Genomic DNA, 16,526 nt, shown 5'->3' with positions numbered 1-16,526 from the left:
GAAGCAGGCCTTTCCCCTGCACCATGCTACCTTCCTGGACTGGTCACATGCTTCCCAGTAGTGCCCTGGCACTGTGTTTACCTGCAGGAAGCCTGACATGACCTGAACACCTATCATTGCTACCGCTCATCCCAAATGTCCCTGCTGGCCCCTGCTGGCCCCTCCTGCAGAAGACAGAGCAAAGCACTCCCTTGTGAATAATGAGCAGAGATTTTTTTGAGATTTCTAAGATCTCTTTAGTTTAAATTACAAACTTGGCATATGAGAGGCTACTTGTCTGCTCTTACATAACATGCCTGCTGTTTTGGACTGTGGCAATGATGTGAGCAATGCCGTGTTGGTTAGGGCCGTGGAGCCTAAATAACTTGCTCACTAATATAGTAACCGTGCAACAGTCTGATATTTATACTGTTTTTGAGAACTGTGGATTATTTGAAATTCTTTTCCTAACACAGTGATGCAGTCTAACAGTACCATTAGCGCAAGGCCTCTGGGTGATTTGAGGACTTTCTTTTCCCTTTAAGAATATGAGTCAAGAAAGGTGGAAAGGCACTTGTGTGCTTAAGATGCTTTGGTTCTTGGGGCCATGAAGTTTCCCACTGAGTAGATCAGTATCCAGTTCCTTGTTCCTTGTGTGGCTCCTTTAAGGAGTGGGCTCCTGAACCAGACACTTCAGGTGACCTCCAGCTCTGTCACCCACCCCTTTGGGCATATCACTGGAGATCTCCATGGGGATTTGCACTTCTTGCCCAATGAATGGGGCTTGTTTAACAGCTTCCCCAGTTACTCAGAATATTATTGGAGAGTCATGTGAGGGGAAAGATTTGAGTGCTATAAAAAGTTAACTGTTATAAAAATGTAAGATTGTCTTGTTATGTAGATGACAGGGCATGAAGAATTGTCTGCTAAAGTGGGAGCCAGTCTGCCAGCCATGTGGTTAGAACAGCGCAGCCAGTGGACAGGTGCCCAATGCTGGCTGCTTGTCGCTGGGCTGTGCCAAGAGTGAGTGGCAGAGACATTTATGGCAGTGTGACAGGGTAGTTTTATGTCTGTTGAACATAATAGTAAAAATTGGGCTTTGTAATTTTCTTGGTATTTTTATTTTATTTTTAGTCATTTATCTTTCTTACATTTAAAAAAAGTACTGGTACACAACAAACTGGGAAAAGCCAGCCCTTCACACACATGACTCGAGAAGCTGAGGTATGGGAGATCAGAAGTCTAGGAGACAGTTGGGAAATTAAAAGTCTAGGTTTTACCCACCCAGAGAAAGTCCAACCAGAAGTGGGAAATGTGAGTCCCTTCCAACTGGGTCTCTCCTCTCCCCAATATTTGGTGACCTGTAGATGCAGAGGGCACTCTCTGATGACCTTGGAGACCCACCAAGGACTATCAAAAGGAATATAAGCCCAAACCAGAGGGCTACAGCACTTTCCTAGGACAGGACTGAGGACAACAGGACTCATAGCTCTTTTTCTGGGCTGATGGGGCCTGGATGGAGGGAGCCATAAGATGAAATACCATCCACAAGAGGCCCATGGTCATCTGGGGAAGGAGAGAATGCTAATCTCCGCATCTGGGCACATCAGAGGGGGCTGAATGATCAGCAGACAGCCTGATTTCTATTTTAGTATTGATATCTGTAAGTCAATGTTTTTATATATATTTTAATATCAAATAGGGCACATTCATTTAGGCTGTTCATCCTTAGGTATTCCTCCAGATGAAATTTAGAACTGTCTAGTTCTAAAAAACTTGGTTGGACTTCTATTAACTTATATATTAAATGAATAAAATTGTTACCTTCACAGTACAAAAACTCCCCATCCATGAATGAATCATTTCATCAGTCAGTTAATTTTTATAGGTTTCTCCTTGTTCATTCTATACATTTCTTATTAAATGTATCTATCCCCAGATATTTTAGATTTTTATTGTCACTGTGAGTGGAATCTTATCCCCCATTACTTTCTGATCATTGCTGGTGTATAAGAAAGCTATGGATTTGAATATATTTCATCTTTAACCAGCCACCTTCCCACTCTCTTATTACAGTTCTAATTCTGGAGGATTATCCAGGTATAAAAATTTTTCATCTACATTTACTAACTCTGGTCCTCCTTTCAATGCATATAACTCACCTTTTTCTTGGCTAATTGCATTAGCTATTATTTCCAGAAGATTGTTAAGTAAATGAAGATATCCTGTTCGAACGTGACAAGCTGCTGGATCTTCCACATCAACAGAAACACAGAACTCGAAGCTCTGTTCCCCTCTTCCTCCTCCCCACCATTATTTCTCAAACACTTGCTGAGAGAAATAACATCTCCTTCAGGTGATGGTGAAAGCCAACCTTGGAAGAAATATACAAGTTGAAAGATTTGTCTGTGCTTTGCTTTAGTAATATGGTACAAGAAAGAAAGTGTGAGATTGAAGGACTGATTATATGTTTAATTGTGAGGTTTCTACTTTTTATAGCATCTTAATTGGTCTCCCGAGGATACCTGAGTCACCACTGGGCTTTCTGGGTAGGGCTGGCTCAGTGCAGTTGCCTCAATTTAACACCACCTTATATCTCTCTGCCTCCCAGGGAGACAGAGGCATGTCCTTCTGAGGTCTTTACTTTGTGTTTTATGCTTGATTTCAATTTGAACCCATCTTCAAGTTACCAGCCCTAACAAGCAAAGGGAGACAAAATATATCCCTTGGCTCTATTTCCAACCCACTCAAAAATAGAATGCGATCAGAGTTCTCTGGAGTGTCCACTCAGCTGGGAGGCTGGGAGGCTGGGCGCCTGGTTTTCATTGTGACAAAGTCAGGGGACCTCATTAGACAGATAAAGAAGCTGTCTAGGTGTCTCGTAGACACCTTGAAGCTTCCCAGGCTGGAACTGCCTTGGTTTCCCCCTGGAATGGAGTCTGGTTAGACTTAGAATTGTTAGCATGAGAAATCAATTTAAAATCTGAGAATCAAAGAGGCCACTCTTTTCCTCTGCTTACTCTTTTATACACCTGTACACTCACTAGAGCTGTAATTTCACAGCTGTGCATGAATGTGATCTTGCCACCTTGTGTAGGAGCCTTCCTCCAGGACTGAAGTGCTCATCGCCCAGAGCTGGGAGTGCTCATGGCTCACAGCTCACAGCTCACAGCACAGTCTCACCACCCAGTGATCACCCTCTCCTTATGGGACCTGCCTCCCTACTGGGAGCAGCAGCCTAGGTCCTATGCCAGGTGTTTGTCCTAATTGGGACAACAGTCCAGAGCACTCCCCACTCCACTGGGACTGGCCAAAGCCAGCCTGCTTCACAACCCACAGGAATGATTCTGAAGGCACTGCCCACAAACCTCCTGCAGGTACACCTACCCCTGGAGTCAACACTTCCAGAGTCTATAGTTCAGTTCACTTCCTGGACCAACACAATCTGTTACAATCTGCTACCAATTTTAGTGGCATCATTTTGCTTTTTTTTCTTGCCAGTTCCTCCTTGTCCTTTGTCCTATATACCAACACAAGCCCCACTGATGGACCTCTCCCAAGAAAACACATGTTCACAACCTGTTCTCTATTTGCCTGCATCTTCCTTTATTCATTGAATCCTCTACAAAAGCCCCCTGTAGTCCAGGGTACTCATAGCTCTCTCTGTCAATGGGAACTCTCTAGGTTTCCCAGCTCTACCTCCAAATAATGGTGCACATTTGTTACAGAGGTGCTTATGAGCACAGGTGCTTCTGTGGGATAAGACCCCTCGGGTGCTTGCTGGTTTAAAGGGGTTGCATGCTTTTAATTTTAACAGATGTTGCCCAATGACCTTCTTAAGACTGTCTCCCCATGTCACCAGCAATGAGGAGAGTTCCCTGCTCCTCATGTTCCCACCTTAAGATGAAAATGATGATCCCTGATCAGGTATCTGTTCAGGCCTCAGTCACTTCTCACCACAGACCCACCTTGTCCCTTCTCTGTTGAAAAGCAGGAGAGTTTGGTGAGAGGAAGACAAGGCTGAGGGGCTTTCTAGGGGCTTGAAAGCCCCTCAGCCTCCAGAAAGCTCCTTCCTCCAAATGCATGAGAAATATGGAGACCAGCAGGGCCTCTTCTTCTGCTGCAGCCTGCAGCCTGAGGCCCATGGCTAGGGTGGGTGGCAACCGAAGCCTCAGGGGTCCCAGGGCATGAGGAGCTCTGTGGGGCAAAGGTAGGGCAAGGATGGCAGGGCAGAAGCCACATGCAGAGTGTTTCCCCAGCATCCACAGGTCTTTAGCTAGTTCCTTGCAGGTGTAATTATGCTCTTCTTGTCCCTGAAAACAAACAAGAAGAGAACCGGCATGTCCCTGATGTCCCAGGCTGGAAAAGGGGAAGATTGGGGTGGTTTCTTCCAATCTTTCCAAAATGAGGAAAATCTGTCTAGGGTATTTGGGCATTCAGATGCATCCCTTCCAATGTCCAACAAGAAATTGTATTTGAACTGTCAACCCTATGACCTCTGCACCCTTTCCAAATTTGCCAGGACCAGTGATGGGGATGGTGGGGAGCTGGCTGTAGGAGATGCATCTGTCCTGCCTGGCCGGGTACTGGGCACAAAATGGCGCAGATAGGCTGTCCCTGCCTCAGCATCTCCGCATCTCTGCATCTCCTCACCCCTTCATGGTGTGAAATTAAGCTGACCCTAGATTCTATTACTGTGGCACAGAATCATTATCCCTAATAAGCATTTCACAACTCAATCTATTTTTACCGATTGTTTTAAATCTTTCTTAAATCTTTCATCGGCATGCTATGATTTTAATCTTCTTAGCGTCCATGTGAGAGTTTGACAAGTCAGCAGGGGATCTTGCCTTAGCTGCCAAGGACCCATGCTTTGCAGCCTTCCCCCGACCCCAGGTCCCAGGCTGCCTCCGAAGCATTAGAAGAGAACTCAGCCAAAGTTATGAAGTTATGGTCTATCAGTGAGAACAGTATCTCAGGCTTTTGTTGAGCCATTTAATCTTGTGAAAATAAGTAAAGAAAGAGGGAAGAAAGTGTGTGTGTGAGAGAGAGAACCCACCTGACTGCATGGGGAGGCTGTTGCAGTGACACAGGTCAAGTCAGCAATGACAGGCCGCAGAGTCATATTTCAGTGTTCTTGAGTCACTGACCCAAAGCCCAGAGGGAGCAGTTGGCACTGTGGTAGAATCTGGACCACTCTTTTTCTAGCATCATCTCAGAGTAGGAAAATAATTGGGGTTTTGGCAGCTGAGGTAACTGTTGGCAGAAGAGCTTATTTCTCACTTAATTCTCTAAGTAAACCTTCATCTCTGCAGACTCTTGCCATAGCTACACTGAGGAGGGTTCAGCCATGCTGTCTCTCTGCCAAAACATCTTCAGTTTCACCTTCTGTTAACTCTCCCCCTTATGTGTTAAAGGAATACTGTCTGACTCAGAGCTTCAGCCCTTCATGGCCACTTCCTGATAGTCTGGATGCCTGTTATCCTCATGGTCAAGAATAAGGGCTACCTGGTGACCAAGGCTGAGGGTCTGGAGATGGCGGAAGAATGCAAGGCTCAGGGTGACAGGAATAACACTGTAAGGAGCATCACAATTTCATACTTCAGTGACTCCAGATCCTACCCTTTCATTGAAAGCAGGGCATTCATGGCCACCTCCAAGGCTCAAGGGCAGGCACAGAGGGAATAAGCCATGAAGCATGTCTTGCTAATAGTGGTCTTGAGGATCCAGTCAGCCTTCCATCCTCACAGGGGACAAACAGGTGCTGCCTAAGAGCATCCCACAGTGTCAGGGGAACAGCTCTGGGGGGTGGGTGTTAAAGTGGTGGTTTTCAAACTGTAGTGACCATAAGAATGACCTAAAAGCTTATTAAATATGACAAATTCTCAACCCTGCCCCCAGAAATTCTGCCTCATGTGGGCTGGGGTAAGTCCTTTAGTTCTGACACAGAGTATTGAGTTGAGGCTGTTAGAACATTACACATGCTGATGTTCTATTCAAGTATCTGGCATTCCTTCTCCCTGCAGTACCACAACCTAGCCCTCCCTCCCCACCCTTGGTGTGTAGGAGGTAGAGCTGCCATTTCCTGAAGGACTCAGCCTCTGCTCAGCTTGCCTGAGCCTTAAAGTGTCAGGGTGTTCACTATTTCCTCTGAAGACACCAGAGTATGAGGTGGGGGACAAAAAAAAACAGAATTATCTTCTGGAGGGCAGGCCCCTTGTAATACAGGCTTCCCACACTAAAGGAGTGTTCTAGAAACCCAACTGCATCAGTGTACCAGCTGGTATTGTTGTGAGAGGCTGCTTTCAGCCTCAGTGAGTTGTTTTTGAAGACTCTTTCAACATATTTGCCCATTTCATGATGGGTAATTTACAAGCACACCTGACAACATGGAACTCAGTTTTCAGCAGTTTTTGGCCAAAAATGGCATTACTTTCATGTCCCACTCTCCCTGTTCACCCAATCTCAGCCTGAGATCACAAATATTTTTTTGTTTCCCTGATGAAAAAAGTCCTGAAAAGGAAATGTTTTGCCAATGTGGAAGAGATGAAACAAAAAAGAGCAGAAGCACTAAATTTTAGCATCAAAATCAATAAGTTCAAAAACTGTTTTGCACAATGTAACAAACATCTTGATAGGTGCATTGCATCAAATGGAAAGTACTTTGAAGGTGACTGAAATTTAAACGTGTAAGAATAAAGAAACAATTTTTATAAATAAATCCCAGGTTTTCTGTGTCCCTCTTCATATGTAGACCTATCTACCAGAGGCATGCTGTGTTATGGAATTACATATCTTTTTTTAGCCTTTAATTAATTTCCTGTTAGGCTGTTCTTATTCGTCCTGTTGCTGCCTCATTGCCCATGTTTGTAATAAACTCTGAACACAGGCTCTTGTGCTCTGAAGTGGGTTCCAGTGGCCTCTCTCTGACACGTGACTCAGCATTTTATCATAGTGCCTGTTGTTTATTTGCTGTCATTGTTGTTTTCTTTCTCCATTTATTGAATCATCCATCTTTTTCCTGTCATTTCTTTTATGTGTGTAGATTATAACATCGTTTTAAGTGCTAAGGAAAATCTCATTAGAATTATATTTGTTGAAAATATGAGGTAAATTGGAATTTTTGTGATATTGTTCTATCTTTCAGGGACATGCACCTCTCTTCATTTTCTCATTTTTAGAATATTCTTCACGAACTGCCTGATTTTTCTGTTGTCCTTTGCCAGTGCAGCTCTGTTTTATGAATATTACTAGTAGCCATGAGAATCTGCCTCCTTTTGTGGTTATTTTATTGTCAGACAGATATTTCCTCCTGTTGATCACATGATCTTGAGTGCAGCAAGGCTATCCAGACTCTGGCTTTGGCAGTGCCTAAGGCAGGCAGGCAGGCTGCTGGTGGCTCTGCAGGTCAGGTGGGTGGTGGTTCAGTCCCCAGCTCAGGTAACAGCCGGAGGCACTACCATACCTGGCTCTGCTGTACTGAGTGTGATTCTTTTGCAAAATTATGTTGTGCCAGACACCATAAGCTTCACATGCACCTCCTCATGCATACAGCCCCAGAAGGGAGTTACTGCTATTATTCGAGTTTAAAAAAAAGAAACAAATGGAGGACTCCCAAGGTTACATGATGCCACTGTCAGATCTGCTGTGTGGCAAAGGCAGGCCTGAGACTAGGTCCTGAGCTCCTACTCAGACTGTCCTGTGTCCATGATTATGACATGGTTACAAAATGGAAGTGTTTGCTAGGTGACAGGCATGATTGCCATTTCCAGTGTTTAGATCAAGTGACTATTGGGCCACCTACCACAAAGATTTGCAGGACTGAATTCACAGCCTACAGCTTCAGTTAGTGGAGAAGAGTCCTGAAGGGAGTGTAATCAGTCTAAAACCAGAGGACTTCATCACAGTGTGGCAATGCCAGCATCACACAAGTGGAATGAAGGAAGGCATGAAGGTGGGAAGGTGGGAAGGCAAGAAGGGAGGAAGGCAGGGAGGGAGGGAGAGAGAAAGGAAGGGAGGGAGGGAAGAAGGAAAAGGAGAGAAAGAAAGTCCTTGGCATCCCAGCTGCCCCCAATCTTTAAATCCTCTCTTCTGCAGGCTGACAAGAAGCACATTTATGTTAAGGGGACACTAGCTGATGAAGGACCCAGGCTTACCCCTTCCGGGCACACAGTGTTTGCACTTGAACAACAATAGGGACAGGGAAGAGAGTTGAGCATCCTTGAGCTTATTGCATCATGGCTGCAATGAGCCATGAAAACTATAGTTATGGCATCATCTTGTGCCAGATATTTGAACTGGTAAACAGATACTACACTTGATCTTAGCCAAAAGGCCGAGAAGTGATCATGCCAGTTATTTGAAAAACCAAGTATTCTATTGTCATATTAAATCATAATGATAAAAATGTTAACATTTATTTAGTGCTTACCATGTGCCAAATGCTGTATTAAGCATGCATCATGTCATTCATCCTCACAGCAATACCATGAGGGAGATTCAGATTTTGTCCTCCAAGTTACTGATGAGGAGAATGAGGTTGAGCGCATTAAGGAAATTGCCCAATTGTGCACAGCTGTGCAATTGATACTTCTAGGTCTTAACCTCAGCCAAGCACTATGCATGGTGCTACAGAGCTCCAAAAGGCTCAGGACCCTGCTGCCTATCTGGTGGGGCTGGTGGGAGCATAGCAAGTGGACAAAGCAGGCAGCGTGAGCTGGTGCCAAAGCCAAGGGCAGGATGGCACTGCAGAGGTCCAAACTGGGAAGACATGAGCACAGACCAGAGGAGCCCAGTTGCTAGAAACCATGATATGTTTCAGGGCTCATGTACATGTGTTAATTTCTTTAAAACCACATTTAAAAATAAACTTTAGTGCAAAGAAAATATATTAATACATAATATACTTATCTTTATACCAACAAGATCATAAATGTAGTTTTTGATATTTTGTATGAAAGAAGGGGCCCATGAAGGTGAAAGCAGCTCGAGCTGCACTGGCTTGGTGGCTTTGTTAGTCTGAGCCTCCAGTACATAAAAAGGTTTCAGGTTTGATCCCCAGTCAGGGCACACACAGTAGGCAACTATTCGATGTTTCTCACTCACATTGATGTTTCTGTCTCTCTCTCTCCCCCCGCCCCACCCCCTCCATTTCTCTCTCTCTAAAATCAATAAACATATCCTTGGTCAAGGATTAAAAAAATTTTCTTAAGTAGCTAGAGCCATGGAAGTCCCAAGTAGACCTGCCTCTGCCTCCTAAATGCGGGTCTCTCCCCAGCCTGGTCCCTGGCTATAGCAGCTGTAGGAGAGCCTCCTGCCAACCGGAAACTCCCAGCTAGCCACTGGAAATGGATTCAGAAGATCATCCCATGAGAGGATCACCTCACTCAATTACTCCAGCATACCTAATTTTCCTTTCTTAGGAAACACAGTCTGAGGTTACACACTCTTATGGTTACACAGCCTGAGGAAGGTCCCAGAGGGCACTTGAACTTGAGCAGAGCTCGTCAGCTGAAATACTGGCACAGCTGAAATAACTGCTGTGTTTGTCATCTCCATGACGAGAACAAGGCCCACTTGTAGGTGGGTTGGCCATCTCCTTACGAAGAGGAGGTAGAGACAGACGTGCTTCTGATATGGCCAGTGGCCAACTCAGTACCTGGAACACTGAAGGAATTCAGGTATTCTGCATTGAACTAGACCATTCTGCACCACATAAAACTATCTGTGTGTCTTCCTGAATGTGTGCCCTCCTGCAGACACCAGTGTGGGGAACTCAGAAGTGGGGTCTCTGTCTGAGCAAGCAACCAGCTCTGGACCTCACCTTAAATGGGACACCTGTGGAGGGTACAGAGAGATGGGAGAGTTGGTCCCTTCCCTTAAGGACAATGAAATCAGGGTGGGCATCTAAATGACATGACAATACTAAAACTTTCATATAATTATGAACTAAACTTTGGGTTTTTTTAAAGAAGTGATGGGAGTTGTGCAAAGGCTGATGTAGTTAAGGAAGACCTTTTGAGAAGGTGGCACTTCACCTTGGATTTGGGGAATCAGTAGGATTTAAGTAGGAGGGATTAGGGAATTTTGACAAGAGTGGCTGACAGCTTGCAGGTGGGGTGAGCATAGTGTTGGGGGACAAGAGATCTTCACATGACCAATGCAAAGGGCTCGCTGTCACTGTGCAGGTAAGGAAGTGAAGAAGTAGGAAGTGAAGGAAATCAATCTTCCTCTTTGCCTTCAACCTTTTTGTAAAACAACCAACCTCTCTCACTTTGGTGTTGAGCGGAAGTATGGTTAAAGGCAGGAAGGAGAAGAGAGAAGGAAGGAAAAGGAGATACAGTTGGAAAGTGGAAAACAGGCAAGGGGCTGAGAGTGATGATTCACATAGCCCTTGGCAAGGAGATCTCATGAAACCCTCCAGAAGGGGCTCTCTCCTCCACCCCCTCAGCACATAAGTGGTGCTGAGGCCCTCAGAGGTCTAACAAGTTCAAGGTGAGACATTCGGTGCCTCTGGTTTCTTTGCAGCATGCAGGTGTCACTGTTCTATCCAGTTCTTGAATTCAGAAAAATCAAATGCCGACAGAATGGAGCTGGCACATCATCAGGCTGCTACTTCAGTTCCATGCTGTAAATCTGCAGCCAGCTCAAGAATGCTACCCATACAACTGAAATCCAGTGTCCAGTTGGAAATGGAAGCCACCCTCTCCATGGAAGATGAAGAAGAAAGCTACTCCTGGATCAGAGAGCCTTGTTTTTCCCACAGAAGTAAATATGGGCTCATTTAACATGATTTCTACCTGTTCTCTGCAATTAGTGTTTAAGTGATTGTCTCTGGGTATTAGTCACTCCAATGAAATGAAATGATGCCATGGTAATTGGCTATGTGGGCTTCAGCACTTCCTTGGGGATTTCACTTGGCTCTGAGAGCATTTTTTTACATAGACCCTGTCTGCACTCTTTATTTAGCTAATTACAGGGCTTAAGGGAATGAGTTGGCTTTGAGATGGAGGGAAAGGAGGGAGGAGGGGCAGCATGCTATACCAGGAAGGTCACTTGATTGAAACAGAGTGTCTTGGTTCTAGTCTGAACTAACATTTTCCCTTCTATTGTGTTTTTTATCTTGGACAGCTGTGTTGCATACATTATCTCACTTAATCATCACTATAACCTTGTGGAGTTGATGTCATGACCCTTTTTACAGAGATGAGAACACCAAAGCTCAGAGAGGCTGCCCTCATCAACGTTCCCCTGGAAAGCAGCAGATCTGGGATTAGAACTCTAATTGGCCTTAATTCCCAGGCCCTCCTGACCACTCTTAGTACATACTCACTAAGCAGACCTGTGTCACCTGTAACAAGTCACTTCACCTCTCCGTCCCCACTTTCTTTAACAGTAGTGGTTCTGTGGAGATGCTGGCTCTTCTAAGTGCTTTCTTACTATACAAATTAAACATTTGTTCTACTTTTCTCTCCTTTTAAAAAAATTCTCCCTATCTCTTTTGTCCTGTTTTTCTTCTCTTTCCCACACATCCAAAACAGGGCTGGTGTTAACAGGTGAGGGGTTGAGAAAGGAGGGGCCATGGGAGGAGGGAGCAGCAGGTCTGCTCAGTAGATGCTCTGTCATCCAGCCCTGAACAACACCTTCTTCTAGATGAGTTCCAAGCCATGTTATGGGGCAAAGACCCAAGGGCTCGGAGTTTGAGGGTTTTATTTCCAGTTCTGCCACCATGTTCCTGAGGGGCTTTAACCAAATCATGGTCTTGTAGCACCTCTGATTCAGTCATAAATAATGAAATGATTGTCTTGGTGAGGGTCTTGGGCCACTGAGTTCGGATCTTCCATTTCACACAGGAAGAGGGAGAGCTGGGTTTACTAGTGTCATATAGACAGCTGTTAGCACAAATATGCTGAGAACCCTGGCCGCCTGATAACACCCTGTGGGTCCCTTGTCCTCATTTCAGGAAGATAGGTTCTTTTGGTTCATGGGATTCACACCTATCATGGGGGGGGGGCAATGAGTTGTCACCAAACCTCATCTTCTTCCTTTGAATAGTGTTTTGATGGGAATCAAAGATAGTTCTCAGTAAGGACAGTTTTTCACACCAGAGCACATACTCATTGACAACCTATTGCCATGATGAGTTCTACAAAGCAACGTTCCAAGACGAAGCAGAAAAGTCACTACCGAGGCCCAGGCTCAGGCCCAGCACAGCACAGCACAGCACTGCCAGGGAAGGTGCTGCTCAGCAGGTGACAGTGTGGAAGGCAGATGCTGCACCAAGTGGCTGTACAGAGTCACAGAGAGGAGCACACAGTAAATAGAGGCCAGGCACACCTTCTGCTTCCTGTTGCCATTCTCCCTCAATCGTTCCTTTCTTGTGGTATTTACTGTCTTATTCACCCCCATAACAAAAAAATGTCAGTTCTCTTTTGGAAGGGGAAGAAGATATTTTCTTGGTCTGTACCCAGGTCTTTGAGTTATTGTATTAAATACAAATAACATTTTAGGTTGTATACTACAGGGTCTTCAAAGTAGTTCTCCATAATTTCATTTACTCAGTTTAGGATTATTGTTATCATTGTTTATAACAATGTAAGTCTCTATTGTCTAATATAATAGCCACAAGGCACATGTTACTATTTAAATTTGAGTGACTTACAATTGAGTAAATTAAAAGCAGCACTTTCTCAATCTTGCTAGCCATATTTCAAGTTCTCAATAGCCACAAACTAAGCACTTGCATGTGTAATCTTTAGCCCTCAAAACAATGTGTAAGTACAGCTTTACAGATAAATAATGTTAAGTCTTAGAGATATTTGCTTACTTGCCAAGATTATATGAGGGGGACCCCCCTGAAAAACCTGGAATTATCTTCTGGAGGGCAGGCCTCTTGTAATACAGGCTTCCCCACTAGGTGAGTTTTCTAGGAGCCCATCTGTGTCAGTGTAGCAGCTGGAATTGTTGTGAGAGGCTGTGTTCAGCTTCAGTGAAGTTTTTTTTTTTAAGATTCATTCAACACATTTGCCCATTTCATGTTGGGTGATTTATGAGTGTGCCTGACAACACCACACTGAATGTTCAGCAGTTTCTGACCAAAAAAAAATGGCATGACACCAGTGCCCCATCCTCCCTATTCACCTGATCTCACCTGAAGCAACTTTTTTGTGTGTTTCCCTGATTGAAAAAGTCCTCAAAGGGAAATGTTTTGCTGATGTGGAAGAGGTGAGACAAAAAACAGCAGAAGTACAGACAAAAACTAAGGGGACGGTGGTAATGGGAGGGAAGTGGGGAGGGATGGGTGGGAAGGCTGGAATGGGAGTAAAAGGGAGAAAACTGTACTTGAACAATGATTAAAATTAAAAAAATGGCAGAAGTACTAAAAGTCATCAAGATGATGTGTTCAAAACTTGTTTTGAGTGGTGGGAAAAAGTTTCAATAGGTGTATTGCCTCAAATGGAGAGTTCTTTGAAGGTGACTGAACATTAAACATGTAAGAATAAATACACAACTTTTTATAAATAAATTCCAGGTTTTGGGGGGTAGCAGAATGATGGATATTGGCTTGTTTAACCCCAACATCTCCTCTCTAAATCAACATACTGTATTGCACTCCTGATGAAGAAATAGCAATAACAACCACAGTGCTTACATAAGTGACTTTTACTTCCTGGAATATGGAGTAGATATAATTTTACCCATTCATTCCAATAATTATAACTAAGAAGTCTGGACATTACATATAAAACAAACAGAAGATTCTGAAAGATGAAAAGAAGTCAGACCAGCTACATTGTCAGACCCAAGGGCAGCCCAGAGATAAGTTTCCTGAGTTTTCTTTTTTGTCTATGTCACAAACTTGGCAGAGTGAATTAAAAAAAAATGTGACCTCACCACATGCTATCTATAAGAAGCATCAATATAATGATATACATTAGTTGAAAGCAAAATAATGGGAAAAGACTGACCATACAGACATTAATCAAAAGGAAGAGTTACTATATTAATATCAGATAAAGTATATTTCAGAGCATGGAAATTACTCTGACCAAAAGGTCAATGCACCAAGAAGATGTAGGAGTTCTAAGTGTGTATGCATTAAACAACATAGCTGCAATATATGTGAAGTAAAACTGATAGGTCTGAAAGGAGAAATGGACAAATCCACAGTTATACTTGAAGATTTCAACGCCCCTCTCTCAACAATTGGTAGAACAGCCAGTCAAAAAATCAGCAAGGAGTTAGAACTCAACACACTATCAACCAAGTGGGTCTTGACAGACATTTATAGAATATGTCACCCAACAACAGCAGAATATGCAGTCTTTTCAAGCATCCACAGAATATATATCATGATAGACCATATTCTAGACCATAATACACACATCATAAATGTAAAATTAAATCATACATGTCCATGAGGTCTCTGACTACAATGAAATCAAATAAATCAATAACACAAAGAGAGCAGGAAAGATTTTAGACACTTGAAAACTAAACAACACAGTTCTAAATAATCCATAAGCCAAAGAGGAAGCCTCAGTGAAATTTATTTTTTAAAAATTTAATGGAATTAATGGTGTCACGCTTTATATTTAAGTCTTTTATCCACCTAGAATCTATTTTTGTATAAGGTGTAAGTTGGTGCTTGAGTTTCATTTTTTTGCACGTAGCTGTCCAGTTCTGCCAACACCATTTGTTGAAGAGGCTATTTTTATTCCATTTTATGTTGCTGCTTCCTTTGTCAAATATTAATTGACCGTAGAGGCTTGGGTTTATTTCTGGACTCTCTGTTCTGTTCCATTGGTCCATGTGCCTGTTTTTATGCCAGTACCAGGCAGTTTTGATTACAGTGGCCTTGTAGTATAGTTTAGTGTCAGGTATTGTGATCCCTCCTACTTTACTCTTCTTTCTCAAAATTGCAGCAGCTATTCGGGGTCGTTTATGGTTCCATATAAATTGTTGAAGTGTTTGTTCTATGTCTGTGAAGTATGCCAATACAAAAGAACCTTTGCACCCCGATGTTCATAGCAGCACAATTTACAATAGCTAGGTGCTGGAAGCAACCTAGATGCCCATCAGTAAATGAATGGATCAAAAAACTATGGTACAGTTACACAATGGAATTCTATGCAGCAGAAAGAAAGAAGGAGCTCATACCCTTTGCAACAGCATGGATGGAGCTGGAAAGCATTATGCTAAGTGAAACAAGCCAGGCAGTGAAAGACAAATACCACATGATATCACCTTTAACAGGAATCTAAACAACAAAACAAAACAAAAAACTAGCAAAATATAACCAAAGACACTGAAATAGGGGATAGTCTGACAGTGGCCAGAGGGGAGAGAAGAGGGAATTTCAGGGTGGAATGGGTAGGGTTTACAGGAACAAATTTGGAGGACACATGGACCAAAACTAGGGGTGGGGGGTAATGGGGGGAAGGGGGGAGGGTTGGGTGGGTGGGCTGGAATGGGAGTAGGGGGGAGAAAACTGTACTTGAACAATGATTAAAAAATAAAAAATAAATAAAAAAATTTAATGGAATTAAAATGAAAATAAAACATATCAAAATGTGAGGAATACAGCTAATGTAGTGCTGAGGTGGAAATCCATTATAAACACATTGTAAAAAAGGAAATGTTTCAATTAAATAATCTCAGTTCCCACTTCAAGAAATAAGAAAAAGGAAAGCAAAATAAACCCAAGGCAAGAAGAAGGAAAGAAGTAAAAAAGATAAGAGCAGAAATTAATAAAATTGAAAATTAAAAAACTATAGAGAAAATCAATAACATAAGAACTGAACCTTTGAAAAGCTCAATAAAATTGACAAATATCTAGCAATGGTGACCAACAAAAAAAATACAGCAAAGACCTAAATTACCAATATCAGGAGTGAAGCAGAATATTACTAAAGACCCTGGAGTGATAAGGAAATACTATGAACAGCTGTATACACATCAATTTGACAACTTAGATGAAATAGACTAATTTTATGAAAAGTGTGAACTATACCACTCAATACAAAATAGATAATTTAAACAGTCCTATTACTATTAAGGAAATTGAATTCACAACTTAAAAATTGTCAGAAATTGTCACACCCTCATAGTTTCAGTGAAGAATTCTATCAAAAGAAGAATTAATACCAATTTACATAATCTCTTCAGAAACTAAAAGAGGATGGAATATTTCCCAACTTACTTTGGAGCTAGTATAAAAGAGGAAGAAAGAAAGAAAGGAAAGAAAAAGAAAGAAAAGATAGAAAGAAAAGAAAGAAAGGAAGGAAAGAAGAAAGAAGGAAAGAGAGAGAGAGGAAGGAAGAAAGGAAGAAAAGAGGGAGGGAAGAAACGAGGGAGGTGAGAAATAAAATTATAGTCTAGTATCTTTTATAACTATAATTCAAAAATCTTTAACAAAATAATTGCAGATAGAATTCAGCAAAATATAAAAAGAATTAACATATCATTACTAAGAGGGATTTATTTCAAGGATGCAAGTTAGTTTAATATTTGAAAATTGATAAATGTAATTCATCACATTAACATGC

The 16,526-nt window shown here is 42.6% G+C and overlaps 1 protein-coding gene and 1 pseudogene across 3 annotated transcripts in view; one reads left to right on the top strand and one right to left on the bottom strand.

Annotated features, from left to right (window-relative positions):
• The window catches only part of ADRA1A (adrenoceptor alpha 1A), a 105,584-nt gene that overhangs the window by 30,670 nt on the left and 58,388 nt on the right, over positions 1-16,526 (top strand). Inside the window, exon 2 of one of the 3 annotated variants that reach the window (XM_036032708.1) lies at positions 10,507-12,900. The exons of the other annotated variants lie outside the window; for them this stretch is intronic. Within the exon in view, the coding sequence (XP_035888601.1) occupies positions 10,507-10,766 (260 nt within the window). The 3' untranslated portion in view covers positions 10,767-12,900. Of the gene's footprint in view, positions 1-10,506; positions 12,901-16,526 lie in introns of those variants that run through there. 3 annotated transcript variants of the gene reach the window in all.
• Positions 8,172-8,326, bottom strand: LOC114504466 (annotated as a pseudogene).

Source organism: Phyllostomus discolor, chromosome 8 (assembly GCF_004126475.2).
Source record: "Phyllostomus discolor isolate MPI-MPIP mPhyDis1 chromosome 8, mPhyDis1.pri.v3, whole genome shotgun sequence".
Lineage (NCBI taxonomy): Eukaryota > Metazoa > Chordata > Mammalia > Chiroptera > Phyllostomidae > Phyllostomus > Phyllostomus discolor.
Note: the sequence above shows the minus strand (reverse complement) of the source record. Positions and strands in the feature narration are given on the sequence as shown.